At 36.3% G+C, this 22,354-nt stretch overlaps 4 protein-coding genes across 4 annotated transcripts; 2 read left to right on the top strand and 2 right to left on the bottom strand.

Annotated features, from left to right (window-relative positions):
* Nucleotides 1-726: 726 nt before the first annotated feature.
* Nucleotides 727-1,143, top strand: LOC137740441 (uncharacterized). Its single transcript, XM_068480312.1, has one exon. It carries the CDS (start codon nucleotides 727-729, stop codon nucleotides 1,141-1,143), a length of 417 nt encoding a protein of 138 aa, XP_068336413.1.
* A 2,546-nt stretch (nucleotides 1,144-3,689) lies between these two features.
* LOC137739030 (F-box protein At3g07870) lies at nucleotides 3,690-5,068 on the top strand. Its single transcript, XM_068478503.1, has one exon. It carries the CDS (start codon nucleotides 3,775-3,777, stop codon nucleotides 5,017-5,019), a length of 1,245 nt encoding a protein of 414 aa, XP_068334604.1. The 5' UTR covers nucleotides 3,690-3,774; the 3' UTR covers nucleotides 5,020-5,068.
* A 1,847-nt stretch (nucleotides 5,069-6,915) lies between these two features.
* Nucleotides 6,916-9,418, bottom strand: LOC137739037 (uncharacterized). Its single transcript, XM_068478510.1, has 5 exons — nucleotides 9,203-9,418; nucleotides 8,103-8,184; nucleotides 7,437-7,598; nucleotides 7,208-7,326; nucleotides 6,916-7,109 (listed from the first exon to the last, which is right to left on the bottom strand). The coding sequence occupies exons 1-4, from the start codon at nucleotides 9,389-9,391 to the stop codon at nucleotides 7,259-7,261; spliced, it is 501 nt and encodes a 166-aa protein (XP_068334611.1). The 5' UTR covers nucleotides 9,392-9,418; the 3' UTR covers nucleotides 6,916-7,109; nucleotides 7,208-7,258.
* Nucleotides 9,419-14,110: 4,692 nt separating this feature from the next.
* On the bottom strand, nucleotides 14,111-15,426 carry LOC137739036 (major latex allergen Hev b 5-like). Its single transcript, XM_068478509.1, has 2 exons — nucleotides 15,269-15,426; nucleotides 14,111-14,982 (listed from the first exon to the last, which is right to left on the bottom strand). The coding sequence occupies exons 1-2, from the start codon at nucleotides 15,281-15,283 to the stop codon at nucleotides 14,392-14,394; spliced, it is 606 nt and encodes a 201-aa protein (XP_068334610.1). The 5' UTR covers nucleotides 15,284-15,426; the 3' UTR covers nucleotides 14,111-14,391.
* Between the last annotated feature and the right edge of the window lie 6,928 nt (nucleotides 15,427-22,354).

The raw sequence follows: 22,354 nt of genomic DNA, 5'->3' as shown, positions 1-22,354 counted from the left end.
GAAAAATTCTTAGATTGTGTTGTCGTTCTTATCAATTTGTTCAACAACCTTTATATGCACCATACAACAAATAAAAAGAAACGCGTGGGGAGTAAATAGGAGGAAAGAGGATTTCCTCCCATCAAAAGGTGCCAAAACCTAGTTCTCAATTAAACATATTTGTCTTAATTAAAAAAAAATTAAAAAATTTGTTTGAACTAAAACACACAGAGCAAAGTAGGTGAACAATAACAAATCAACGGCTGGCAAGATCAACGGCTGACAGGTTGCCATCTAGGTTTCCAACGTTCACCGTCCGAATTCCAAACTACTTTTCCGATCCTTCTAGAGAATAATTACCGCGTCAACCAAGTGTCTTGTCTCCTTCTCCTTTTTTTTTTTTCGGTAATAATCTCTTTTCCTTCCATTTCTTTCTTTCTTCAACCACAAAATTAGGGTTTCATCAGTTTCTCACATTTTTCTCCAATTCCATTCGAACACCCCAAAAAAAAAAAAGAACTGTAAGGCGATTTGACATTCGATTCCAAACGTGAAGTCGAATTCGAAGAAAAGCCCCAAGATACCCTCTTTCGATTTGGGGAAAAAGATCGAGGATTGCTTGAATTTGGGGAAACAGCTTGGACCTTTCTTTCTTTGAATTTGGGGGAGGTTCAGGGCTTCCGGAGAGGGCTGCATTTCTAAGGTTTTGCTTTTCTTTTCTCAAAGATCAAATATTTACCTCCAATTATGGATACCCAATTCCCCAAATCCCTAATTTCTATTTTTTCCCTATTTCTCTTCGCCTTCTTCATCGTCCTCTGCTCCTTCCCCGCCGTCCGATCAGAACCAGAATCCGTATCCGAACCCACCATCATCAGATTGCCCTCTGAATCCGAGCCCGCGGACGCCTGCGGCCGATCGACCCGGTCAGCCCCCTTGTGCCCCGTCAATTGCTTCCGTCCCGACCCGGTCTGCGGCGTGGACGGCGTGACGTACTGGTGTGGGTGCCAAGATGCCCAATGCGCTGGTGTCAAGGTGGAGAAATTAGGGTTTTGTGAGGTGGGTAGCGGCGGCTCCGCCCCCCACTCTGCTCAAGCTCTGCTTTTGGTTCACATGGTTTGGCTCATCGTCCTCGGCTTCTCCGTCATGTTCGGCCTTTTCTGAGAGTTTTCGGATTCCAGTCCAATTCGATTCATCGCTTTAGTTGGTTTTTCGGAAGCTGTAATGATGGAGCTCCCAAAGATTGCAGCTTTAGCAGATAATTTTAGCTAATACATTGTGGAAGATATGTCAAATTCATTACTTGCTGCACATTTCTGATTGATTTGTTATCGTTTTCGCCCTCGGTTTACAAATTATTTGGCTCGGCTTTGAGGCTAATTGTGTTCTTTGATTTGAGGAGAATTGGGTTGTTGGGTTTTGTTTTTGTTGATTTTCTTCTGAGGTTCTTGTAGATGCCAGCATGTATCTTACAGATTGTTGTATTCATCATTGTATTTGTATTTATCTGTACAACTATTGTGTAAACTTGAATCATAATTAACTTTCTAATTTCAGGTATTAATTTCCATACATTTGTTCAAAGGATGGGATTTTGAATTCTGAATAACTTCAAATCATTTACGTTTGATTTTTGCGAGAAAGGTTTGAGAACTAACAAAATGCTTGTTTAATTTGATAAAAAAAGGAATGAATTAAATGAGTTTTAACGAAAAACCAGCGGTACTGGTTATTTTAATGAAAAATTTATTTTTATACTAAAAAGTCAAACATTTTACTATTAGTTTTACTTTTTATTTTATTTTTATCGTTAAAACTCAAAATTTTTAAGTTTTTTTTTTCATTAATTTAAGTTTTAACCCAAAAAAATGTGGTGGCCAATGTCTCAGCTGGAGCTGGTGAGCTGTTGCACCCACCCCCACCAAGGGGTTTGGTTGGTTCTACCTCTAACTTGTATTAGTAATCCAATAATTCATCCTCATCAACAATATATTTCCCTTGCAAACTTACATGGAATCGGGACATTGAAGACTAAAGAGAACTTACTTGCAATTGGGACATCTGTTTGAAACTACTTATTTTTGGAACTACTATTAAAAGCACATTAAAATTTATATTAAAAATGCAAGGGTTTTTTTGGAAGAAGCACACATATGATGCTGCTTCTAGAAAGCATTTCAAGTGTCTTTTTCGTAAATATTTTTAACTTTTTCTGTCAAACATGATCATAAACACTTGTGAGAGAATAAAATTCGAGTTAGACACACGTATCCATCTCAAGTTTTGCATATAGGGATATGAAACAAGCCCAAGGACGGAGATTCGTTATCAAGTTCTTTGTTAGAGGACTACTAAAGTCATCACTCCCCACACTCCGTGTGAAGCATGGAGGGGAGGTGGTTTTTTTTTTTTTGTCAAACGATAGATTTATTAGAATGAATGTTAGATTAGAGAGACGACATAATTCAAACTCATGTCGTGGTGTAAGAACAACACTTCTCTTCACCACTGTGATAAGAGGCCACTTACGAGGGGAGTGCATTTAACCCACTTGCATGCTATGTTAGTTGCCCTTCACTCACGCATAAGATGTAGAGCTTAGTGATTCGACAAGCGTGTGAGTTACAGTGAACAAAAACCTGTTGAGGTATTTCTTCTAAGAAATTTGGCTCCAAACAATCTATAAAAGCTGTTTTAGTTATTATAAAAGCAGTTCCTACGTTAGATTTTATGTTGATAGTAAATTCAATTGGTGTTGGGAAAAAGTCATAAAAATGCTTAAGTGGATTCTTTTGTTACTTTTTTGGTTTTAACTGTATCTTGGGCTGTTTGGATTGGCCCTTAATGATTGGACTGCTGAGGGGTCACAAAAGTGGTTTGGGCTCGAATTATTGTGTTTAGGCCGAAAATTATGAGATGCAATTTTTGCACCGCTATTTTTACTTTCTACACGAATCTGTTTTTATGACTATTAAATTAAATAAACTAAAAGATAATTCAGTGAATGAATAGAGACAGGAGAGCAAAAGGTGAAAAAAAGGAGTGGAGGGACAAAATTTAAACTTCCCATTTTCTTTTGTGAGAGAAATTTGCAATAAGTTCAACTTGTGAGCATCTTAATGGCCATTTCTTCTTAAAAAGTAGACTTAAAAGCCAAACCACCCCCACTAGATAAAACTAAACTCGAAAGGCCAAATACAATTTTCAAATGTGTGTTTTAATATAGTGAAAGTAAAAGGTGCTTTTATGTATTTTCAAAAAAGCTACACCAACTGAGGTGTTTTGTGATGGATGTTTCAACATGCCATGAATATAGTGCGGTACTCTATAAGCTATTATACAAGTTGAGAGAATTCTTTTTTTTAAGTGTTCTTCTAATTGTATAATACAATGACATATAATTTATATACTTGTATTACACTGAAAAATCTCTTGTGTTCTACCTTCAGACGGTACCAAAAACAAAAATACACCAATAGCCTCCAAAGTAGTGACAAACACTCAACAATGTCCAATTGGTTGTTATACGAAGACTTTCTTGTTCCTCGATCAACATCAACACAAACTAGAGACTCATCAAGTTTGAATTTTCTCCAACAAATCATAGCCTCACATTTCAAAGCCAACGGTGAGGCTAAGAACCCAACTTTCCTCCAAGTGCATTATTCAACTGTGGATCCCACACACCGCTATTCCCTTGTGGTTTTCGTGTCACCAAATCCTTGTATTTCATGCCATGAAAATTCATCCGAAAGAAAATCATCTCTCTTGGAACAAATACTTCATCCTTTGGTCATGGACTCAGACTCTGGATTGCAGCAGAGCAAAAGGAGGAGGAGCCACCAAAGAGAAGATCAATCAGTAATTAGCTTGGAAAATTTACCACATGAAATCATCACTGAGGTAACATCAAGGCTGCCCTTTTCATCTCTGGTAAAATTCAGGTATGTATGCAGAGCATGGAAAAATTTAGCACAAGACCAACATCTTCGAATTTTCGATGCTTTGCATAACTCCAACACAGCTGATCTCAACAATCTGTGCCTGATTTTTCACTGTGATTACCCCATCAGAAACCATATTTACTTTGTAGATTACCCTTTTCACCATGGTGAAAAGGAGACAATGCTAGTGAAAAAAATTCACCCTCCTTTCTGTGGTTCGATGCCTGAGTTTGATGTGGTAGGATCATGTGATGGTTTGCTGTGCTTATCTGATTCGTTGTACAATGATGCAATATGCATATATAATCCGTTCACTAGGGATCATAGAGAGCTGCCTAAATCAGTTCGATTTCCTAATCAAGAAGTGATTTACGGATTCGGGTTTCATCCGATTACTAAGGAGTACAAGGTAGTTAAGATAGTGTACTATAGTAGACGGGAATCATGGAGCCGGTTTCGTGTGTATCGGCCACAATCAGAAGTTCAAGTTTTCACTCTTGGAACTTCTGATTGGAGAAGTTTAGGAAGAACATCTCACTACCTTCATCACTGGCCAGCTCAGGTCTTGGTCAATGGAAGGCTTCATTGGGTTACTTGGAGAAAGGGTTACCACCCGGGTCGAAAGCTCATTTCTTTTGACTTGGGAGACGAGCAGTTCAGGGAGGTACCGAAACCGGAAGGTGATGGATTGATGAGCAGGTGGAATTATCATGTGCTGGTTGTGAGAGGTTGTCTTGCTGCATTTTTTTACTGCAGTTATGGGAAATTGGAGATGTGGGTTATGCAGGAGTACGGTGTGAAGGAATCATGGGTTAAAGAGTTGACCATTGGAAGTTATGTGCCAAAGACATTGAAACAAGATGTTGATAGATCATGGAAGATTTCAAAGATTGTTAAAAGAGGAAGACATGTTAGGGTTTTGTGTGTTTTGGGGAGTGGCCAGATCTTGTTGGAGTACAAAAGCAGAGCTCTAGTTGTTTATGAACCAAGTAGTCGAAAGTTTAAGGATCTTTTGTTTCAGGGGATGCCTAAGTGGTTTCAAACCGTTGTTCACGAGGGCACTCTCAATCCGATACATACTCTTGTTAATATGTGATGGCAGGCAATGAGAAGACAGCGGCTCTTGCGCAGGTTCTTTGATGGAATTGTTTGGTGGGGGGGGGGGGGGGGGGGGGGGGGGGGGGGCGGGGGCGGGGGCGGTGGGCGGGGGTGGTGTGGGTTGTGGGTGTGGTTGAGATGTCTTTGTTTCTGTATTGTTTGTAGAATTGTGTCCTAAACAAATGTAATAAAACCAACTCTTCATTTACTCTGATCATTATATGGTTAACTTACATAACGTGGGGGGCGGGGTGTTGAGATGTCTTTGTTTCTGTATTGTTTGTAGAATTGTGTCCTAAACAAATGTAATGAAACCAACATGAAATTCTTCATTTACTCTGATAATTATATGGTTAACTTACATAACATTTACATATGCATCATAGAAATTAGCATAACTAGTCTGAAGCTATTCTGTGCAACGATTACAGAACTACAATTCAATTATTCGAGCATCAGTCTTTACATCCTTGAGTTGAACTCAATTTCGTACGGAAGACATTTGAATCCCTGCATCTTAACTTGTTTCAAATGATCATGTGTGAATTCAGAATGCATCTGGGCCTGTGGTTGTCACGGCTGCAGTATATTCCTAAATGTCTCAAGCAAACTGCGATACTAAACGAATTTCTACCCAAACAAAATGCATCCCGCAGCAACTAAAATCACAACGAAAGAATATGGTTACTGATCATTTTATTCTTTAGTGATGAAACTTAAAGCCCTACTTCATAAAGCTCTAACTACTAACTACTGTCTCTAGTTTCCAGACATCAGCCTCAAGTTATTATCAGGTGTCGAAATGACAGCAAAGAAGAAAGCAAATCAAGGTAAAGATCACGAGTAATCTAATACGAACCGTTACTACAAGCTCTTGCTATGAGGTGTAAACTTGAGGAGATTCAGAACACACTCGAGGTAAAGATCACGAGTAATAATTTACTTTCAATGCAACCTGATTTGCCTTTTCTTTGCTGAAATCTGGACACCTAATAGTTTACCTAAGATTGATGTTTGGAAACTAGAGTTTAGAGTTAGAGCTTTATGTTGGAAAATTAGTTTTAATTTTATTGTTAGTTTTATTGTTCTTCTTGTAAGCCAGGGATTAGGATTCCTTGCTCGTTAAATTTATTTGTCTTGCTCGTCAAGTTTGGGTTTGCTATCGTTTTCTCGTATAAATAGATGTTTGTACTGTTGTTAGAAGCAAGTTAGTCACAAAAAAAGTCTTACTAGTTATCTACTCGCTTTGGCAAATTTATAATGTTCTCTTTTGTTTCGATTAATAAAATATTATTTGTAGTTTAGTATTATGTTCGTTCATTCAGGGTTTAATCCACTCTTATTTGATATCAGTTTTCTAGAGTTTGTTGATCTGTCTTATTTAAGTTCGTGAAAATTGTATGTTCTTGTTTTTGGATCTTGATTAAGATTCAACTTTCGTTGTGCTCATGTTCGTTTTTTGTTTTAGGTTTTACTCTATCTAGTCGTAGGTCAGTAGCAAAAGTGCATGTGTGATGATGTAGGTTTTAAAATCGTATAAAACATATAGAAAAGTATAAACAAATATGTGTGTGCGTGTGTGATAGGCAATACTATCATACATGTGAAGATCTACTTGCAACCTTATTTACAGTAAGGAACAAAATTTTCTTAATTTTGTCCTCTTCAATCAAACCTCGTGACTATACTATTGGAGAGATCCTCTCTAGAAACCATGACATAGCTAGTTATGGTAGCGTTATTCGTGGAACATATGTTTGTTATGGGTTCAAAACGTACACCATTCGTCTATTAAAAATTTACCACATGATAAACTGGTGACAAGAGTATCTTTTATGTTGTTGTCAGTTGTTTTTGTGTATAGTGATTAGTGCTAGTGAGGACTTGAAGCATGACCAAATAACAATTCTTTTTATTCCTTGGTGGTCTATTCAGGCTTCACCAGTGTAATAAGAATTCCAAAGAAGAGTGTATAAGAGGTGGAAGCATATGGGAGCAAAGTTGCACTTGAAAACGGCCAAAACTTTTGATAGATAAGTAGTGAATGATTTCCTTCTTGGGATTACGCAACATCAATAGAGTCCCGAACTGCAGAATGAAATAGTAAATCACTTAGATAAGTTTTCTAGGCTACGATATATTGTCACGTTTATAGCCTTGCAAACATCAGTGAAAATCAAACTTACTTGGAAGTGAGTTTGGGCCTTGCTAGCCACCATAATGTGCGCACCACCCATTCAATGTCTCCGTTTTCCTTCTAAACGCTCCAAGATATGTTCTTCATCGGTCAGGTACTCGACCAAGCCTTTAAAATAATTCAAAGTAAATAAATACATCAACCTCCTAAGCACATCTTTACTAATAAGATAATAAATTATACCTAAGTGAATATTGACATCCTATGTAAATTGTTACCATTGGTATAATTCCGACAATCATGATGGCCAACTCTCAGCTTAGTTTCCCACAGTTTGTTGAATTCAAGTGCCATATCTATGGCACCTGATCCTTTGGGAGAACCAACGTACCAGCATTTTTTTCTCGGCAGTTTCGACGACTTCCTCATAAGAACAACTCCTAAAAGAAAAATGCATGCTAGTCTAAAATACCAAGAAATAAAAACAAACTTAAATGGAACCCAAGATAAATTTGTAATATTATGTTGCGGGGTTATAATTATATCAGTACAGTCACAATTTCTTCTTTAATTTCATAAGCAACATTCGATGGTATCTCTATTATATATTCAACCCATACAAATTAACTAAGGTTCAAAGTTTCACAGGTAGAAAAGAAAGGATCAAAAACAACTAACAGGGTGTCGTAGTCTGTCAAAGAGTTATGCGGTATGAGATCAAGGATTCCAAGGAACGGTGTTTCAAAGCGGTATATCAGACAGGACAGACAAGACCAAGCCCCGGTCTGAGGTGCACAAGTTTTAATTTTAGGTGTTCTTCGACCTTGATGTTTGCATTTCAATTATTTTCAATAACTTACTAATGCATATGCCAATTAGCGATGAACTATGCTTTCTTGAGCAACATGAAAGATGTAGTAGATGATGCAGCTAGTTAGGCTTACCCGGTATTGCTTTTCCGGATAGAACTGCAAGGGCTGCATATATGTTTTCAGGATCTTTAGGTTGAAAATCGAAAACTAAGGCCTGAAAAAAGAGACTAGACGAATTTAGAGTTCAAATTTTCAAACTTTTGTATTGAAAAGGTAACAAAATATGGATACCAGGGCTATGTTAATAGACATTTTCCCAAAAACTTTTGTACTGCACCTTACTAGCGTTGGAGATTAAGTACTAATTAGGAGACATTTTTTCCATAGCAGTTAACTTTTCTTTTCACTTGAGTTAGACTACTTTAATTAATTTCAAGAAAAAAACGTTTTTCATATTTATATTTTTTACCATGTTTTTGTTCTTGTAGCATGCTTTATCTTCTCAACTACTACTAAAATCTAAATATAAAAAAGTTTGGTATTTGAAACAGAAAAAGCAGCATTTAACATTTAATCTCAATTTACCCTTTTCGTTTTTGTTATACCAATTCACCATTGGGCTTCAAGGTGATTTCATATCAAAGATTTAAGCACTCTTGAATCAAGCATATCAGTTTGCGGATGGTGGTGTGTCTGGATCAGGAGGGATTTAAAAGGGTGATTGTGCAGTCACTGTCTTAAGTTTGATAGGCATGCCAAAGAAGGAAGGGGCTCTGTCTATTGAAGGTATCCTTCTTGATGTGTGGGAGTTAACGAAACAACTGGAGCTAGTTGAGTTCTCATACGCTTCCCGACGTTGTAATGGAGCAGCACAATCTGTGGCTTCTTTTGTGAGGAAGAATGGAAGAGTCTATAGATTGGGCATGTTATTTCCCGAGTAGTTGTTTAATATTCTTGCTCATGATATAAACATTTATATTCGACTTAATGAATTCTATCGTTAGACAAAAAATAAAAAAATAAAGCATCAGTTGGTAATGAAATTGCATGAGAGTTGACTTTTTGGCAAACTGAGATTATGTACTAGTTGGGACACAGGTTAGGAAATAGATTTAATGTTAATTATAGTAAACAAAAATCAACCAAGTAAATTAAATTGCCTAAGAAAATCCAAAAGAATAATTAGTGAACTAGCTAAGCTACCTTATATAGAGAAATGGAGGGAGGAGAACCTGACAATCAGGTGGTGGTGGGGAGGGTTTAATGATAACCATGAAATGCTGCAAATTCCAGAGATTGAGAGAGTAAGCAGCAGATGTAAGCAGCTGGGCGGGTCCTTTTGTTGCTCTTAGAGGCACTGCTGCAACATAAACTTCATCCCTTCCTCTTGTCACTGTTGGTTTCGTGAGCAGTGAGGCCATTTGGTTTTCCAAAAAAAAAAAAATATTGAATCGGTTTCAGATGAACAACAAAAATATGAAAAAAAATTAAATATTATTTTTATATTATTATAAAGGGGATAATTCGCAATTTTGGGTTCATTTCTGTCCACAAGGTTAGCATTGGTGGAAGTCATTTGTCAATTGACCCAATCCCCGTCCAAAGATTATAAAAGACAAATGTTGTGTGAAAATTCCAAGCACAAGATAAAGTTCGGAAAATCTTCACACTTTCATATCATTTTTAACTTTTAAGGCCCATCAAGCGTTTTATATGTTTGTTTTGGATGGACAAGGATCCTCTCCGTATCCTTTTTGTAGAGATCCGATGATCAATAAATCGTTTCCGTTCATCGTACATTGTACGGCCAGTTTTCTTTAGGTACTATTTTTATTTAATTTTAAATTAAAATTTTAAAATAATTTCTAACCGTACGATGTAGCTGAACGGACACGATTAATTGATCCTCTGAATTCCCACAAATAGGATCCGAAGAGGATCCTTTTCCGTTTTGAATATTTTATATAGCTAAGGGTTTGAATCACTGGTGTGTACTAGTCGATGGTATTCATCAGTCGAAAGAGCTTTTCAAACAATATTGTTATAAACAACTGATTGAATTTATATTACTGCTAGTTTATTGTGAGGCTAAGCTCATCCTAGATGATATCGTTTGTTCAAAAAAAAAAAAAACAATCATTTGACAACTAATTTAATCACATTATTATACGTGTGTGAAAGACATTTTTTATAACCGACATTACATGCCTCTTAAGATGTTTTGAATGTGTTTAAAAATAGAGAAAATAATATTTTAATGAACAACTGATTGCTTTTATTTAATAGGAATCCTTGTTTCTTGGAATAAATTTTGAAGTGCAAGACGTAAAAGAAGAAAATGAAATTGCTACATTAAGTTATTTCTCTCCTCATTCTCGATGATTCGAACCGAGTCCAGAAAAATTTGGCAAAAACTAAAAATTTTAACCACTTTGACGAAACCAGATCTACACGACCACTATTTTTTTCTTGTCTTTTCGTTGGATCCTCATCCCTTTTTCCCAACTAAAGTTTTCATATTTTGTTGAATTACTAAACACTAAAGCGCGTGCAAAAGATATTTTTTTAATCACGGCGTGCTACGCACTACTTACACATTTTAAATGTATTTATATGCGTGAATTGACAAAAGGAAAGTCAAATATTTGAAGTAAATGAATAATCTTAGATCATGCTAAAAAAAACCCTTACAAACCAATCAAAGTAGCTGAATTCATATAATAAAATTAGTCTTTAAATTTTCATCTACATTCTATTGAATTTACATTAAGAATAGAGAAAATAATATTTAATAAACAACTTATTGAATCACTTATTGCTAGCTCATTATGAGGCTAAGCCCACCCTCTCCCTTTTAGTGTAGATAATATCGTCTGTTCAAAAAAAAAAAAAAAAAAAAAAAAAAACCAATCATTTGACAACTAATTTAATCATATTATTATGCGCGTTCAAATGACATTTTTTATAACCGGCATTACACGCATCTTAAGATGTTTTGAACGTGTTTAAAATTAGAGAAAATAATATTTAATGAACAACTGATTGAATCATATTATTGCTAGCCTATTGTGTGGTACTAATTAAAGAATAAAAAATTAAAAAAAACTGTACAAAAAGAATTAATTATTAAAAAACATTATTAAAATAATGAAAATACCCCTGCATTATTTTGAGTTGCTTTTAAAATTTTTTGTTTTGAGAGCATTTTTGTCCAAATTTTTTTGATGAAGCCTGTGACATCAAAAAGGGTTGTTGGCTTTATATATAAAGGTGTAGCCACATACAACTGTTAGCATCAACTAAAACAACTTCACGAATCCAAGTATAGAAAATTTTCACATAGATATCAACTATTACTATGATTATTTGAGGAATCAAATTGCATTTTATAAATTATCATTGATTAGATACGTATCACTATCTCAATATAAGTCTTTAATTATGAATCAATTGTAGAGACGTGCCGCCTAATAATTGTTGATGTGGATATTGCCAATTGGTTTTATAGTAAAATCTCAAATTTTTTATGGTATCAAAGCAGGTTAGCCCACGTGTGAAGCTTAACACTACACGTGTTCCATGTCACCCTAATTTTTGTTGCCCATGTATTTGGCTTGAAAATTCGTCACATGTGACAGGCGTGTGAAAATGTGGTCAAAGAAAAAACCTTACAAGAGTTTATACAAGAAGTTGGTGTAACCTCAACTTTCTTCAGCTTGTTAAGAAATGAAAGGGCATTTCACACAAATTAACAATGGTGGCATGCATATTAACTATTTCAATATAGTTCCAATGAATCCATGGAAACTTATAGTGAAATGGTGGATGTGTATTGTCACATCCCAGCCTGGGCCCCCATTACATCTCGAACTCTACCCCACCGTAGTACGATTTTGTCCGCTTTGAGCCCCGACCACGCCCTCACGGTTTTGTTTCTGGGAACTCACACGAGAACTTCCCAGTGGGTCACCCATCCTAGGATTGCTCTCGCACGAACACGCTTAACTTCAGAGTTTTAATGGAACCCGAAGTAGTGAGCTCCCAAAAGGCCTAGTGCTAGGTAGAGATGAGAATATATATATATATAAGGCTTACAGGATCCACTCCCATGGGCGATGTGGGATGTTATAATCCACCCCCCTTTAGGGCCCGATGTCTTCGTCGGCACACTTTCAGCCAAAGATTAGCTCTGATACCAAATTGTCACATCCCGGCCCAGGCCCCCACCATATCCTAGGCTCGACTCCACCGTAGCACGATATTGTTCACTTTGGGCCCCGATAATGCCCTCACAGTTTTGTTTCTAGGAACTCACAAGAGAATTTCCCAGTGGGTCACCCATCTCCTAGGATTGCTCTCGCGCGAACTCGCTTAATTTCGGAGTTCTGATGGAGCCTGAAGCCAGTGAGCTCCCCAAAGGCATCGTGCTAGGTAGAGATGGGAATATACATATAAGGCTTACATGATCCACTCTCTTGGGCGATGTGGGATGTTACAATCCACCCCCTTTAAGGGCCCGACGTCCTCATCGGCACACTTCCTGCCAAGGATTGGCTTTAATACCAAATTGACATACCCCGACCTGGAATGTCCACTAGGATTTCGAATCAAGTTGTGCTGGTCGACACCTGGAAGGTGACGAAGCCATAAAGTATAATGATGTCGAAAATGTGAATAAATTTAAACCTAAAAGTGTCTAAAGACAAGAGTGTGCTATGAGCGGGAATGAACCCATTTCACACACAATGTCTGAGCATAAGTAACGTACAGTAGTCTGGGTAAGGATCATACCCTTAGAAGTAGCCACCTATACTAAGATTCGCCAAGAATCCTCATCGGTACGAACTTTCAGCAGCTAAAACCTGGATGGGCAAAAAATAAGGGTGAGTGGGCCTGAAAATAAAGTTTTAATAAAAACCTTTTGAAAACGTTGTAACCCATCGTTGTAAAACCCGTATAGTTTCTAGAAAATAATACTACGTATATATGTAAAACAATGCACAAAGATAGTAAAACCCAAGTATGCCATGTCATAACGTTTCAACATTGAAAAATGTAAGCCAGGTGTGAAAATCAAGGTAAAATAATATGCCAGCCGGAGTCATCTAACGTGACCTATACGGTTGAACTTATAGCTTATCAACCTATACCTGTACACGAGTCAGAACCACCTAATGTGGTCTGTACAACAGGCTGGGTGTAAATAAGTACGCTCAAGTGCTACCATCACGTGAAGGCTGTGCGATGATTCGCGGGTCACCTACGAGTCGGAACCACCTATTGTGGTCTATACGATAAGCTGGCACCAGACTTGGATCCAAGGTCACATCTCAGAGACTTGGATCCAAAGTCACATCCCGGCCCAGGCCCCCACCACATCCCGGGCTCGACTCCACCGTAACACGATATTGTTCGCTTTGGGCACCGACCATGCCCTCACGGTTTTGTTTCTGGGAACTCACACGAGAACTTCCCAATGGGTCATCCATCCTGGGATTACTCTCGCATGAACTTGCTTAACTTCGAAGTTTCGATGAATTCTGAAATCAGTGAGCTCCCAAAAGGCTTCGTGCTAGGTAGAGATGGGAATATACATATAAGGCTTACATGATCCACTCCCTTGGACGATGTAGGATGTTACAATCCACCCCCCTTAGGGGCCTGACGTCCTCGTCGGCACACTTCTGGCCAGGGATTGGCTCTGATACCAATTTGTCACATCTCGGCCCGGGCCCCCATCACATCCTAAGCTCGACTCCACCATAGCACGATATTGTCCGCTTTAAGCCCCGACCACGCCCTCACGATTTTGTTTCTAGGAACTCACACAAGAACTTCCCAGTGGATCACCCATCCTAGGATTGCTCTCACATGAACTCGCTTAACTTCGGAGTTCCGATGAACTCCAAAGCAAGTGAGCTCCCAAAAGGCCTCGTGCTAGGTAGAGATGTGAATAGACATATAAGGCTTACAAGATCCACTCCCATGAACGATGTGGGATGTTACATATACACCCATTCTTATCTCCAAATATACCTCAAACTCCTAACAACCACATGATGAACCTTTGTCATCAAGGAAAAGAAAACTTAAAATCAGAAAGAAAAACTTGATCAGGTAGAAAATGCACGTAACTCAAGTTGTCATGAAACAAGTAGTAGCTATGTATATAGTACTACAATGGTCGATCTTATTACTCAAATATTCAAACATCCGTACGTACATGCACCACGATACAAATCATCATGTCTACCATATGTATATGGAGAGCTAGCATTATCTATGATCCACACTCACCTCACCTTCTTTGTACGTTACTCCTTATTTAATTTCTTAAACCACACTAAATGAAAGACATTTAATTGATCTCTTCACATGTATGCAAACCCCAATATACCCACTAATAATACAACTTAAAATTTCACTCAGCCTTCTCCACCGGGGCTTCAGTACCAGCTTTCTCCTCAGCATCATCAGCTGCCTTCTCTTCTTCCTTAACTACTACTTCCTCTTTAGGGGCTTCAACTGCTGATTCTTCCACCGGTGCCTCCGGTGTAACTGGTGCCACCGGAGGAATTTCAGCAGTATTCTCCTTGTCCTTGGCCTCCGACACAAGCACTGGTTCTGGTTCTGGCTCAGGGGCTACCTTATAATTAGGCGTAGTAGTTTCCTCTTCAGTTGTAGTACTCTTCTCCAGAGTTGGTTCTTCTTCTTTTTCGACTCCTACAACTTCCTTGGGCTCCTCTACCTTCACTTCCCTTGTCTCAGCTTCGACTTGGGCTTCCTCATCTTTTGCAACTAGGTTTTCCTCGTCTTTTGAAGCCTCCGCCTCAGCCTTAGGTACTTCTTCCCCAGAAGCCACAACAGTCTCTGCAACTTCCTTTGGCTCCTCCGCAACTTCAGTTGGTGCTACTTCTTCTGTAGTAGCAGTGATAATAGCCTCTTGAGCCTTAGCTGATTCCTCGTGATGAGTTGTATCCTCTACAGGAAGAGCTGTCTTTGCTGATACAACCTGCATGATCATATACATACAGATACAACTCTTTGATTAATATTTTGTAATAGTTAAAATTGTAAGAGAGCTTGAACTGATCGTCACAAACACAAATGTGTTTTACATATTGAACAAATTAAGGGAATGATTTTTGCAGAAGTCTTTATTTTTGTCCCTAATTCCTCTTTGATCAAAATAATACAAGTAAATAAAGATATATTGAAAGACAAAATAAATGTTCGGAAATCACTTCACACAAATCAATGTAAAATGAACCAGTCTAGAACCGAAGTTGAGTGAACACCTGAGCAGTGGCCATAATGAGAATCGAAAAGTGATCAAATTGAACAAATAAGAAGATCGAGAGAAAGGCGAACTTAGAAGAGGAGAGCGCTAAGAACAAATTAAAACTAATGGTTGCCTGAATAAAAATGATCAATGGGATGGTTTATATAGAGGAGTCCATAGACCTCACTGCCTCGTGGTTGATGCACGAGAGGACTCCAATGGTGGGAAGAAAAAAAAATTTCTCACCGCCCTCAAATGATGGTGGTGCTTATCATCTATTATTGTTAGATTAGTTTAAATCTCGAGATCTGTATAATGGATAGACACTGATGAGTCGATATTATACCACATATTTTACCCTAATCTTAGTATTAATTTATTGGTTATTTTGGTAGAATTTTGATACTTTGATATGAATTTTTAATGTAGGACATTCAACTTCCTCTGGAGTAAAACATGATAAAACGGACGAATTTTGGAGTGATTCAAAATGGAGAACGTTCATATGTCTCTCAACTTGTTCGTTTCAAAATTTCAGCAATTTCTACCAAGCGGTTTATTTATGGCGATGAAATAAAGGAATAGTATGCATTGCTAGAAAGTGACGTTTTTGGGCTTTAGTGCAGTTTTTGGAGCCCAAAATGGTTTCAGATGGGTTTGTGGCCTTCTCAAGAAGTGTTCGAAATAGTCCAAGCTTTAAATCCAGCTATTTTGGGCTGGTTTTGGAGCTGATATGGGTCCAAAACGTGGCTGTGAATGATTTTGGGCGAATTTCCAAGTTAATTTAGGATTATGTTTCCTAATTTATTTCAATTTATTTGGTTTCTTAATCTTATTTTAAGACCTTTTCTAGGTAGGGTTTTATTTTGTAGTAGTATAAATAAGGCTTTTTAGCCATTAGGGTTTAAGACGGAGAAAAGGAGGTGAACGCACACACTACTTTGGAGGATTCAAGTTTATTATCAAGGTGTTTTCTATCCATGTTTTTAATAATATTTTATTTTATGATTGTTCGTAGCTAGTTTCGTTTGTTAGGGCGAGGCCATGAGCCTTAGCAAGAATATGTAGCTTCTTTTCAATTTGTTTATGATATTATGCATGCAAGTTTTGAATTATTAATCACTATGTTTAAAACTATCTACTTGTTTTGATGATTGGCCACTATTAAGATATTTAGAAAAGTAATTTGATGCAATTTTGGCAGAGGGTTGTCCCTGAAATTCCTGAAATTGACTAAGGCTTCTTGTGCTTAATATGTGTAACTTCTTAGGATGAACGACATGTCTTAAGGGTTATATGGTTTTTCAGAAGGTTTTCACAAAATTTATTGAGTCTTGCACGTTCACATTCGATTTGAACGCTACGGACGGGTTGCATATTAGATATACGTTCTATGTTGGAGGTTCCAAGTAGGACATACTTTAGGAAAACCTAACCTTCAAGTATGCATGGGTAATTCATAAATAATTGGAAGAACTACATAGGATTGTTAAGGTGGCGGCGGAACCGTAGTGCTCAAATTTATTTTCAAAACTATTTTCTTTTGGTTTTCTTTACTTTCTCAATTTATTTAATTTTTTTTTAATTAAATTTGTTTTTAATATATTAGGTCATTAAATCACCCTTTTCTAAACTTTGTTTTAAATAATTAATTAAAATTTGATTTTAACATAAATTATTCATTCAATCCTTATAGAAAACGACCTGGCTTGAGCTGCTATACTACAACAACATTGTACTCTTGCAAGTATTTTTAAGCGTTTTTATCTCTACTTTTGCATTGCAGGTGGTAAAATCCTTATAAGACATAAATCTCAAATTTTAAATTCATTTAATAATAATAATAACAATAATTAAATAGGGTGGTAAAGAATTGCCACTGCTTGAGAGTGGTGAGCAAAAATACACACCCTAATAGGGGAGATTAAATCCTCTGCATCTAAAATGAGTGTGGCCTCTCAATAACCTCAATCATTAACTGTTACATGTTTATAAATTTAACTTTTTTTGCCTTTATTATTAGAAATTTAATATATATATATATATATATATATATCAGTCAATGATTAAGATCACATGGAGACTGCACTCTTTTTGGATTCAGAAATTTTTTTTATCATGGTGGGGTGGCGAGGGCGATGGTACTTGAGGAATCTTGGGATTTGACACCTCAAATCTCTCAAAATTCAAGAGATTGGCATGTTTGGTAATAATGTCACACAAAAGTTGTTGGATCCAATTTGGGTTTAATAATCGCTGTTAAAGTAGTTAGAGAAATGCTAAATAAATTCTCTTAAAAGTGAAATTTTTTATAGATTTTTTATCATCTTTTATTTTTTAATTTTGACACAATATTTTATAAGCTGGCACATAAATTAACATTCAACTATATATGATGACAAAAAATCTATAAAAATTTTTACTTTTGAAGGAGTCTAATTAGCATACTTAGAAGGGTAGGAAATGCCAATAATGGACGTCCTTCGCTTTTTAAATCCAAGCCATCATTCTTCTTTCGGTTGCGTGTGCAGTGTGCTCATGTGCTTTGTGCAGTCGGGCTTGCAGGGTTACATTACCATCATCATATCCACTTATATGCATCTTTCAAATCTTTATTATTTAACTACCATTTGTTTGGCCTATTTACCAAATTAATTAAGCTACCATGCATGTCACTATTTCATCAGGTTATGGAAAACTTATTTTTGATACCACACGAGCATCGTCACGTGTTATTAGTAATTTATATGTATTTTTATATAAAATAAATTATAATATATATTATAAAACAGTGTTACGATCACACTCAAACTTTTACTATGTCACGTTTTATATTGGGCAATTATATATTTTCTTCATGATCTTCTTCCTAAGTCTCCTCCAAAATTTTAAAATGTTTGATATAACCTAACATTTAACAAGTAGACAAAGTGTGAAACATGATGCTTATTGCTTTAGCATCAACAAAGTCACTAAAGGTATAAAGGTTAGGCCGACCTTAGATTATGCGACCATAACAACCAATGGGCACAATTTGCTTATCAGAAATGAATAACACTCTGACGTGGATCATCATAGACAATATGTTCAATCACCTATTGCCTCCTCTATTTGTCTTGGAGCCCTAATATTAGGCGACAAAATTTGCACTATCAATACTAATAGTTTTCTGATCCCACTCTCCCTAGTTTCCTTGGCTGAATTGGAAGACAGTCACACATGCGATGATGTGTATACATCAGCATTTTCTTAGAATTCATAAGTAATCAAACTCTCACTAATCACTTTAACTTGAAGAGAAATTATAGGAAAACTCTTTTAAAGTGAGATTCTCAATAGACTTTATGTCATATCACAGTTTAACGTCTATTTCTGTGTTATTATTATAAAATATTGTGTAAGAAACATGAGGTGGCAGATAGTCCATAAAAGTCTCACTTTTAAGAATCTTCTTAACATTTCTCTAACTAAGAAAGTTGAAATTAGATAAAGAAAAGCAAACCGCATGTAACTGCAGTGTAGATCACATCTCTAACGCAAGTGTGAAAACTCGAACCCTCATGCATAATTGAATCGAGTTTCTATTAGTTAGAAATGTTATCTCCAATGCTCCTATACTAAAGTTTCACTGATACGTACGACATTCTTTGTGCGATTTGGATCCAAAACCAAGTTGCACAAACAATATTCCAAGAACAAATTATCTACCCCATGCATGCATGTTCAATTTGCAATTGATAACTTCGTACACTACTAGCAGCTGGCGATGATGGCTTTGGGATGGCTGTTGTATATACATTGCAACCATGATTCAAGTCCTACTTGCCGTTTCATTTAGGATGTGTTTGTTTCTCACTCTCATTGGACTGAATAGGACTAATTATTAGTGTAATCTTGTGTTTGTTTGACAAAATGATTATGTTTAATGGGATTAAGTCAGACTCGCTCCGACTAACCCCTTCCTTAGAAGTTCTTAGAGCAACTCCAGTAGGAGCTGGAGCACGATGGATCGGCGATAGAAATGACCCAATAGTCCTAGCAATCTACTCCAGCCCATGTGGGCAATGGGGCTCGGGGGAGGCCCGAGTGAGATGTTTGGCTCGAATTGGTGGCCCGAAAGCCTGAGGCCACATGATGCAAAACTGATGTCTGTCATATTATAAAATTAATAAAAAAAAATGTAAAAAAGCAATAAAAATGTAAAAAATAAATAAAAAGTAAAAAATTTAAAAAAATGTAAACAATTAATAAAAAAAATTAAAAAAAATTTCTATAAATATCTTATCATTATCTTCACCTTACACCACAATTTTATATTTTCTCAAATACTTTGGGTTGTAATTTCTTATTTAATGAAACGTGGTATAACGAGACCGATTAAAAATCATATCCGAATTTTGAAATAAAATTATTTTTTATTATTTTATAAAATAAAAAATACTAATATTTTATTGCCTATTGCCATAACTATTTAATTTAGAGGTGGAGATGCAAAAAACAGTTACTGTTCATTAAAGGCAGTTGTTATTCACCAGGACGATTCAATAGTGAGACCGATTAAAAATCATATCCGAAATTTGAAATAAAATTATTTTTTATTATTTTATAAATAAAAAATACTAATATTTTATTACTTACTAAGTTTAGAGGTGCATATTACTGTTCATTAAAGGCAGTTACTGTTCATTAAAGACAATTGTTGTTCAGAGGATTCAATAGTGAGTTACGGTAGGGCCCTTGCAAGAACCCTCTAATATCACCGGATTGCTAAGACGATCTACGAGACAGTTGCTCACTCATCCTGTTCGTGCTCGTTCTACTCCCTCATCCTCGTCCTGCTCCTTCCTCCTGCCCCCTCATCCTTGTTCTCGTCTGGTAAATTCTGAATCTGACAATCAATTTCTTCAATTTTGTTTTGGTGATCGTAATTGTTATTGGGTTTTGATTGATGTCGTTGTTTTGTGCTTGAAATCTCTGGAAATTTTGAACTTTTAACACAAAAATTGAGTGCATTTTTGTGGGTTTGTGTTCTATGATTGGGTGTGTCTGTGTTCTGTGATTGAGTGAGCTTTTGAATTGATTGCTACCCAATTTATCTGCTATTTTACCTTCTGTGAACTAATTGCTAAGTTTTTGTAAATTGATTGCAATTTTTTCTTCGTTCCCTACTTATTGTTGTTATTGTGGTTTAATCTTATCCAAAATTGTCCGATTTGGTTACATAAAAATCACCTTTTTATGGCCTTTTAACAATCTTCTGAGCATGCAAAAGCACCCCTTTCTGATCTATAACCCATATAGCCTTTTTTTTTTTATGTTGTTCTGGGCTTCCTAATACAGAAAGCACCCCTGATTGATTTTTATCTTGGGTGATATTTTTATTTGATTCTTGAGTCTTGACATACATACACAAATTCCTTTGTTGTTAATATTTGACATGAGCACACTGGATTTGGTTGTTGAGTTCATATTTTCTCAGATGTTTCATTCCCATCAATGAATTATAGTTTATCATGTGTACTCTGGGTTTTGGTTGTTAATATTTGACATGAGTACTCTGGGTTTTGTTGGTTGAAATGTGCTTTAAAATCATAGTTTATGACTTTGGTATCGAGCCTTGACCCACTTGCTGCTAGCTAAAATATTTGATTAACCAGAATGAAGTTACCATCTTATCATCCTATTTTCAAGTGCCTCTACTGTTCTAGTTGTAAACTCAAACTTATGGTGATATTGGATTGCATCCTTAACCTTTATCAACCTTGAGGTCATATGAAAAGCTATTTGCTTTGTGATTTCCACTCATCTTGCATCCCCTTCCCACTTATCTTGACTTCTTAATGTCATCTTGATTTTCTATCTTTTACATTACAAAGTCAGTCAACTACACAGGTTTATATGGTTTAAAGCTAGGTGATGGTAATACATAAATCTGAGGTATTCGTATAAATTTACAAATAAATTACAAGGAAGATAGCTTTTCTCAACTACAATATAATAACAACTAATGTTCTCCGTCATCCACACAGGTTTACATAAATGTCATCTTGCATTTATGTAAACCTATAAACCTGAGGTTTATTTTTATTTTTGAATGATTTGTATTTTTTTTTTCTTTGTACATTGATATTCATGAGATGAGGATGCTGATTATTTTTATTCTTGTTTATTTCTTTCTCTTCAGTTGCCATTTGATTTAATTGAAGCTTATAGTTTATCACTTTGGATCAGTTTTATCATCTTAATTGTGCTATCTCCTTTTGACAGTAGTAGGGAGATACTGATAACCTCTTTTGCATTTGCAAGCAGGGATTGAAGACTGCAATTTCGGGGTAGTGTTATAGAACAATTTCAGAGATGCTCCTAAGTACTGACAACCAAACCGAAGGCTGTGGCTGACTAGTGACTACAATCTCACCCATTTTACCTTAGATGGCTTAGTGTCATCCTAAATACATCACCATTACAATTTACAAAGTTGACTTCAATAAAGAGTAACAATTGGGGACATAGTGAGTAATTTGGTTTTCGTATTTTTATGAAGTCTCACTCTCATCCAATATTATTAATTTTAATAATATCTTTAATAAAAAAAGCAACTAAAATAGAACAATAATGTAGTCCTAGTCTGAGCAAACACCAAACTAGTGATAGTACTATTTTCATTATCCTGCTTCTCAGTTTGATATTGCACCAAACGCTTTACTAAGCTAATTCAGCTTAGTCTAGTCTAAGCTAGTCCAGTTTAGTCCCTGAAGCTAGTTTAATCCAAGACAGTCTGATGCAACAAACGCACCCTTAGGGTGTAGGCGAATGAGGATCCTCTTGGGATCCTTAAATTGTGTTTATTTATCGTACATCGGACAACCAGTTTTCGTCAAATACTTTTCATGTTTAATTTTTTTTTTTTTAAAAAAAACATTTGAAATAATTTATAATCGTACGATATGTGATAAACAAACACGATTTGAGAATTCCTATGATCCTCATTCAGTTTAGGCAATAACTATCAAGATTCACAGTGCCTTGCTGTACTTTTGTGCCAATGAATGTGTGACACATGGCAAACACATCACTGACCACTTGGTGGGATGTGGCTCCC

Source organism: Pyrus communis, chromosome 7 (assembly GCF_963583255.1).
Source record: "Pyrus communis chromosome 7, drPyrComm1.1, whole genome shotgun sequence".
Lineage (NCBI taxonomy): Eukaryota > Viridiplantae > Streptophyta > Magnoliopsida > Rosales > Rosaceae > Pyrus > Pyrus communis.
This window is presented reverse-complemented; position numbering and strand designations above follow the sequence as displayed.

Bases quoted from the DNA above. Each gene is read 5' to 3' on its own strand.
- LOC137740441 (XM_068480312.1), top strand. From the start codon at position 727: ATGGATACCCAATTCCCCAAATCCCTAATTTCTATTTTTTCCCTATTT.
- LOC137739030 (XM_068478503.1), top strand. From the start codon at position 3,775: ATGGACTCAGACTCTGGATTGCAGCAGAGCAAAAGGAGGAGGAGCCAC.
- LOC137739037 (XM_068478510.1), bottom strand. From the start codon at position 9,391: ATGGCCTCACTGCTCACGAAACCAACAGTGACAAGAGGAAGGGATGAA. The intron at 7,599-8,102 runs GTAAGCCTAACT...TTTTTCTTTTAG, and splicing joins ATCCGGAAAAGCAATACCGG to GAGTTGTTCTTATGAGGAAG. The intron at 7,327-7,436 runs GTAACAATTTAC...ATTATTTTAAAG, and splicing joins TTGTCGGAATTATACCAATG to GCTTGGTCGAGTACCTGACC.